Here is a 7,474-nt window from a genome sequence, read left to right as displayed (position 1 = left end):
CCCTCTGTGCCCTACGCCCTGTGCTTAAACTTCGCTGGACTTCACCCCAATCTTGCGCCCAACACCCACTGTGGTCACTCTCCCATGCTCAGCCGCCTGTGTTCACCACCACTATTTAAACACACCTTGCGCACACACATTGCTCACATTCCTTTGCTAACCTCTGAGCCTGTGCAGCCCCCATTGTGCTCCCACTAAAGTCGTCTCTCTCTGCTCAGCAATTTGTGCTCCTGTTCTCTGCTCAATCAACTGGCTCACCGACCTGTGCGCAGCATCCTGCTCTCACCCCCCCCCCCCCCCCCCCCCCCACTGCTCTCACGCTTCCCATGTACTTACGCTAACGTGGTTTTCACCTTCCCTACTGCTCCCACTCTGTCCTCAACCCTCGCCATGTCCTCAATTATTAACAAATGAGTTGTTTTATATGCTTTCCCACGTTGAGCCCTCATCTCTGTCCTCACCTCCCTTTTCTGAACGCCACTGTTTTCACCCAAAATATTCTCTCCAACGTCTGCTCGCGCCTGTTTGCTCAAACCTGCTGTGCTCATCCCCATACTTTTACGCCCCTATGATCATTCCCCTATACTCATCCATAGGTTGCTTTGCCCCAGCCCCCCACTCCCCGGGTTCACACACCCCTTTGCTGACGCTCACAATTCTTACTGTCCCTGTGCTCACCGCTGCCTATGCTCAACCCTTTCATGTGCATAAGTCCCATGTGCACAACCCATTTTGCTGAACACCCTGTGCTCCACCATTATGCTACCCCTATGCTCAGCTTCACCGTGCTCACCCGATGTGCTCATCACCCCACCCTGTAGAAAGCCTCGTATCGTGCACTTGACCCATATTCTCCCACTTGTTGCACGCCACTTCTGCTCACAATACCCACCTCTTCTCTCCATGCCACTGTGCTCCCAGCCCATATGCTTACCACCTGTTCTCAGCATCCACCATGATCTGAGCCGCCAGTTCTTCCACCGTATTCTCACGATCGTGTGCTGACATTCCTGAGCTCACACCCCTGTACTCAACTTCTGCGCTCATTCCTAGATTGTTAACCCTCTGTGGTCACACCAACTTGGCTCACCCTGCTGTGCATATCCTCCCCTATTCTTACAACCCACACTGCTCCAGCAACCCTGTGCTCACACCTCCTCTGACCACACCACCGCTTGTGTTCAAGACACGCCTGTGCTCTCTCTCTGAGCTAATTGGACTTGTGCTCGCAACCCTTCGCTCCACCTCCCGTAATCTCCCCTGCGAGTACAAGGTGATAATCAGAGGTAGGGCTATTTACATGAACAGATGACACCGATAACTCTGACGCCGAATAATGACTCGAGGTGCATGGACGCCACCTCCCAGATTTAATTATAAGCTATAATATTGACCGCAGGAAATTTTACTATTTTCTCAAGTTGTGGTTTACCGAAAACATGAGAAATAAAAAACGATCAGAAAATGAATTATTTACCTGAGCAGATGACGCCGGCATCATGGGAGTGTGAAATCCAGTTATAATGACGCCAACCCCATGAGGGACAACGCCTCAGAGCAGACTCCATCCATCTGCACCGATCATACCGCGTCACAACGGGACCCGAACCTTCGCCAAAGTGAGCGTCTCCTGATGCTGACAGCGCGGCTCCACAGCCCAACTCCTTACACACCACAGCCGCGTTCAACATATCCCAACCAGAGGCACCAAAGCCATCGCCAGACACTGTGCACCATTGTCCTCCATAGTAAACCTCCACTCTCCCGGCACACGGGCTGCCGCTGTTCACCAGCCTCACCCTCGCACCCTCTGTAAAACATCACACAAAATATTGAGATTCTGCTCCCTATTGGACTTGCAGTCAGCCAGGATGATGCAATACATTTTACATGTGCGGAGCGCCAATCACATTGGGAGAGTGTCGCAGTGGTAAACAATACAACAGCAATAACAATGATTATAATAATGGTTGTTGGCGATATTCAGTCCACAACCCGGATATCACGTTAACAGCAGCAGCTTATTACACAACTAACTGTGCTCGTTACAGCTACATTTGCGAGCGAAGAGTAGTGGTATTATAATGTATATTGTTATACTTTACGTTAGATTATTATAATTAAACTAAACCTTTTTACTTGTTTAGGATTATTATACATTATGATACATTTTTATACTTTATATTTAGAATGCCGAGCAGGGCGAATTTTGAGGCAATTTTCCGCACTCCAAATGCATCTGTTTACAGAGCAGCCAGAAGGAACCCACTAGTCAATGGGGGATCATTTTGCAGGGGATAATAATTCATTCAAAAATAGAATAATTTGTTCACTCGATCCATAGCTTTTGATGGACACCGTTGTGCGCGATTCTCTGCCGCGATTCGCCCACAAAATATATAGACGTTTCATAACGCAGTTGGTTCTGTGATGCGCAACGAGATGTTTTGGCGCCATATTAAATTCAAGGATAATCTTATTGTAATTTATTTAAGATCACAGTAGATTGTTATATGTTAAACTATTTTGTTATACTTAACGTTAAATAATACATAAAAAATACAAATTATATAAGATTATTATACAAAATACAACAATTGGAGATTCCCCAAAAATTATGCCCAGATTCCACCCAAAATTTGTTACAGAGTATATTACTACATGTGTATCGTATAAATTACAACATATGTGTCTCACGAGAACAGAGTAATTTTGTTGCGGAATATCGTGCAAACCTCATAATTTGGGACTGAATTAATTGTCTATTTGATCGATCGATGGTAGGAAATCCCCAAAAGTGTCCCTGTGCCATTCGCCCATGCAAGACATTTTCTTTGAGTTGTAAATCAGTTCTCTTATTAAATCGGTTAATGCGCTATTGGCAGATACACAGATGCACGCACAGAGGTAGATATTGTCGTTTTATTAGTGCATTTATAGATCGGGTGTGTGACAAAACAACTTACATAATTCATATGCAAACACAGAGAGATAGAAACTGAACAGTGCAACATGATATGAGCTGCAGCCTCACAGCTCTACCAGCTCAGGCATAATCACTCCGGGGTGTGTGGGGTTTGGTTGAGGTATAAAATATCGGCATATCATACAAGAGGACCACAGGATCAAGAGGACCACAGCACCCACCACCAAACTGAAATCGAGAGCAGTCCCAACCCCAGGGCACAGTCTCCCCGCCGACCCAGGGTACAAACCCCTACCCCAGGCACAAACTAACCCTCAGTGCAGAGCCCATCGCAGCGAGGCACAAGCCATAGACCCTAAAGTACAGCACCACAAGTTACAAACTACCTCACCCCACAACCCAGGCACAGCGCACCACAGGGCACAGCCCCTCCCGCATGCAACCGCTTGGGGACGGGCAGTGTCTAGGAGGGTCTGTGCCTCAGAACAGCACCACAGGCACGGCTATTTACCTATTGCCCAGCCACATCGTCCACAGGGCACAGCACCCAGGGACATCCTTATCCAGGAACACACAACCCCAGGCACAGACCCCGCCCTAGGCCAAAGAACCACGCAAGGGCACAGCCCAAATAAATTGTACAGCGCCTCCTCAGGGCAAAGACCCTCCTCAATTTAAATCATTCCAAGGCACAGTTCCTTCAGCCAGTGCTCAGGCAACACGCCCAGCAATCCGGCGGCACAATCTCTAACCCCGGGACACATCAGTCGAATGCACAACACCAAGCACAGCCTCCCCCAGACACATCACACCCAGTGATCAAAACCCACCGCCGACAGTGTACCTCCAACCAGGCCCAGCTCCACCAAGGCACAGCCATTCGACAGGTACAGCATCTCCCAGGGGCAGAAACACTCCAGGGCACTACAGGACGCCCCCCAACCACCCGTTCCGGTTACTGCCACTTTCCCTTGCACAAGCCCTTGAGGCACACCTGCTTCCGCGAGGGCAAGCCCATTAACCCCGGGAACATTCTCTCCCCCCAATGCACGGCCTCTCTCCCAGGTCACAGCCCACGACCAAAGAAATGAACCACTCAAGGTAGAGCTGCATTAATTAGTAATATTCGGGCATCCTTGTGGCCTCTACACACAAGCCCACCAAGTGACCCACTGCGTTTCCCCCGGATTGTGTGATGGTTTCTACTCCTCATCCCCAGATGGAAGTGAAGAGAAGCCCAGTCTCAATCTCAGCCACTAATGTTACCTCAGCAGCTTCTGGCTGTGACATTGTGTTACTAACCTGCAGATTCCAACATCTTTCTCTCCAGAAATATCACTGCAGAAGGAAAAAAATAGATCAAGTCAGGAGTTATCAATGCAATAATTCTCACAATCATGGATCTGATCTTCCCAGTTTCTCACATCGTAAACGGTCGGTCCTCATCTACAGGGCAGCAATTTAATGCCATCGCCGAAAAAGCTTCCAATGGGGGAAGGACGACCAGTATAGACACGACACGGAGGTAAAGAATGCATGGAATGGGGTTAGAATAGAGAGCTCGAGTGGGTGAGCGAGCACCAGCACAAATACGATGGGATGCGGAGTCAATCGGACTGAACCAAGAATTCTGTCATAGACTAAGAAACACAGCATTTGGCTGAACGTCATTTGCTGTGCAAAAATCGGTTGTGTTTCAGTTTCGAGCCGTGGAGAAGATGGCTTTTGGTGACAGTACGGAAACAGAGGAATTCATCTCAAATCCCGTTAATAGTTAGAGCACACTGTGTTTCCCTTTCGGTAAGGAGTTTGCTCACCCTTTGATTTTTTCCCTGGTTTCTCCTCTGCCGTTCCCCATCAACAACAATGTGCATTTGGACAACTTGCATTTATGTAGGCATACAGCTTCATGCGAGGAGGCGACGAAGAGAAATTTATTGTTGCAAAGACCTCGATACCCATTCAAACTTCTCTGTACCGGTGGCAACATCAGGAATTTCTCATTCCCTCCCTCCTTCTCTCCCTCCGTCCCTTATTCCCTATCTCACTGAATCGTCACTGCCTCTCCGCCTCCCTTTACTCTAACCCTCCCACTCCGTCTCCCCTCCCCAAACTCTGCCTCTTTCCCTCCCTTTCCGACTCCCTGCACCTCTCTCTCTCTCTCTCCCTCTCATGTTGCCCTCCCTCTCTCCCTCCTGCTCCCCTTCCTGCTAGCCCTCATTCCACCACTCCATATTTTTCTTCCTCCCCCACTCCACCTCACTCTGACCTCAACCTTTCCCACTCATATGCTTTCCACCTCTCGCTCCCTTCGCTGCACCCAATCGCACTAAGACTCAATTTCCTCCTCTCACTCACCTACACTTTACCCAGTACAAGCACTCTGCCACTCATCCTCTCCACCTTCGCTCTTCCCGCTGTCTTTCACCTCGCTCTTTCGCTCCCGCACTCCCTCCTCTCTCAATTCCCCCGTTAATCATCTCACTCCTATCTGCCCTTACTCACACTCTTCTGCACACTCCCTCTCTCTCTATGTGCTCTCACTCTCGCCTCTATCCTTCCCTGGTCCCTCCTCTTCTATCGCTCGCCTCTCTACCCTTGCTTCCCTTTCAATCCTCTTTCTTCATTCCACTGCTCAATCAACAAAAAAGCAATACATATGTATGTAGCATTGCATGTCGGATGTACTTAACTATTCGCTGCATAGACAGAATTTGGGATCAGTATCAAGGAGACTGGAGTGCAGTGGAAGGAGGGAAATCGAAATCTCGATTAAAGTGGAGGTTTTGAAAAGGGTCTTGAAGGAGGTAAGCAAGCACGAGGCGGGGGTTGGTTGTGGTGGGTGCTGCTGTAGGATGGAATTCCAAAGGGTGGCGGTAAAGCGGCTGAAGGCCTAAATGCCAAAGGTCGATGGTGGTGGAGCAGGCCGTAGCTCGCTGAGCGAAAGGAGCGGACAGGCTTGTAGAAGCTCAGAAGTTTGCAGATGTACGGGTCAGCGACGTTATGGAGGATTTTGAAGGTGAAGGCAACAGCAATAACAAACAAAGCAACAAAAGCTTGGATTTATATAGAGCCCTACACACCCAATGGCGTCTCAGAACGCTTTACAGTAACGGATACCGGGTCGCGCCAGGGGGAGGGGAGGGAATGTGTCCAAAGATCGAAAAAAAAGGTCTTCAGCAGAGACCTGAGAAATGTAAGGGAGGGTGCGAGCCTAAGGGAGTGAGGAAGGCAGTTCCGGAGCCTCGGCGCATAGTGGCTCAAGGCACTGCCACCGAGAGTGAAGAGGACTCGGGGGACGAGGAAGAGGTCAGACCCGGAACAACGACGGCAACGATTACTGTTTTGAAGAGAGAGGAGGTCAGAGAGGTCGTGGAGTGCAGAGGAGTGCAGGGACTTTAAAACAAGGGTGAGGATCTTCAACTCGATCCTCCCTGGGATAGGGAGCCAATGCTGTCTGGCCAGGACTGGGGTGATCGGGGAGCGGAGTTTGGTTCGGTTGAGAATGCGGGGGGCAGACTTTTGAATGATATGGATTTTATGGATGGTAGTGGATGGGAGACCGCCGGGGAGGGCGTCAGAGTAGTCCAGCCGAGTGTTGACAAAGGCATGGAATAGGGTTTCAGCGGCTTTAGGGTAGAGATATTGGTGGAAGACCGGAAGACCAGTATCTTGAACTGTATCCAATGGAGTCGGTGAGGATGGGGGTGATAGGGTCACGGAGCTTGATGTAGGAGAGGACACGAACTGCAGAGATCAGGAGGATCTGCAGCCTTTGGATGGAGGATTTTGGAGGCCGACAATCAGGGAGTTTCCGTCGTCACGCCTCGATGTACGAGGGTGCTGGCGGCCTGCCGTGTGAGACTGTGATGCAGACGAGCGATGCTGCGTAGATGGGGTAAAGCAGAATGGGTCATGGTATGGATTTGGAGTAGGAAGGATCAAGCAAATCGCCTCTCACTCCTCTCCTTTCCGTCTCTCTGACTGGGCTTGAGATTGAGTTAGAACCGACACTCACCAAAGATGAGGAACAACGTCTCCATGACGGGGATGAGGAGGAGCTCGGGCCAAGAGACGAACCTGGAAGCTGAGAAGCAGCTTTTTTCACGTTCACTGAGCTCTGTGATCCCAAATCATTCAAGTTTCTGTTACACACACACAGCCTGAGTGTGAAACACACACAAACACACACACAGCCTGAGTGTGAAACACACACAAACACACTCACACACACACAGACGAACACCAGCGATCGATACTGAGTGATGTTCTTAGCTAGGAAGCAGAAATTCAGACTTTCTTTCTCTCTTTCTCTCTCTCTCTTTCTCGCTCTCTATCATACACACACCACAGTAGTTTATTGTTTCTGCGACGAGGAGAGCCCTGACAGGAAGATGTGGGCTGCCGTGGGCACACAGCGTGACAAATATTGTGCAAAGGAGAAGTGAGCTCCAACTGGTGTCACATTGTACCATTCCTCAGATTAATATTAATCATTAATTTTACGCCTGTTCTTGGGACATTGCTGTCATCAAATTCTGTGTGTTT

General features: G+C 49.4%; 1 protein-coding gene across 2 annotated transcripts; it reads right to left on the bottom strand.

Moving 5' to 3' along the window:
* Positions 1 to 320: 320 nt before the first annotated feature.
* On the bottom strand, positions 321 to 7,124 carry LOC121852247 (deleted in malignant brain tumors 1 protein-like). 2 transcript variants are annotated; one of them, XM_042346333.1, is made up of 3 exons: positions 6,945 to 7,124; positions 4,229 to 4,264; positions 321 to 1,810 (listed from the first exon to the last, which is right to left on the bottom strand). In XM_042346333.1, the coding sequence occupies exons 1-3, from the start codon at positions 6,967 to 6,969 to the stop codon at positions 1,470 to 1,472; spliced, it is 402 nt and encodes a 133-aa protein (XP_042202267.1). In that variant the 5' UTR covers positions 6,970 to 7,124; the 3' UTR covers positions 321 to 1,469. The 2 variants fall into 2 exon arrangements, with proteins under 2 accessions (XP_042202267.1, XP_042202268.1); XM_042346334.1 differs by lacking the exon at positions 4,229 to 4,264.
* Between the last annotated feature and the right edge of the window lie 350 nt (positions 7,125 to 7,474).

Source organism: Callorhinchus milii, unplaced genomic scaffold, assembly GCF_018977255.1.
Source record: "Callorhinchus milii isolate IMCB2004 unplaced genomic scaffold, IMCB_Cmil_1.0 Scaffold626, whole genome shotgun sequence".
NCBI lineage: Eukaryota > Metazoa > Chordata > Chondrichthyes > Chimaeriformes > Callorhinchidae > Callorhinchus > Callorhinchus milii.
Note: the sequence above shows the minus strand (reverse complement) of the source record. Positions and strands in the feature narration are given on the sequence as shown.

Excerpts from the sequence above, each read along its gene's own strand:
- LOC121852247 (XM_042346333.1), bottom strand. The coding sequence starts at position 6,969 with ATGGAGACGTTGTTCCTCATCTTTG. Across the intron at positions 4,265-6,944 it reads GACGTTGTTCCTCATCTTTG|TGATATTTCTGGAGAGAAAG; the intron begins GTGAGTGTCGGT and ends TTCCTTCTGCAG. Across the intron at positions 1,811-4,228 it reads AAAGATGTTGGAATCTGCAG|AGGGTGCGAGGGTGAGGCTG; the intron begins GTTAGTAACACA and ends GATGTTTTACAG.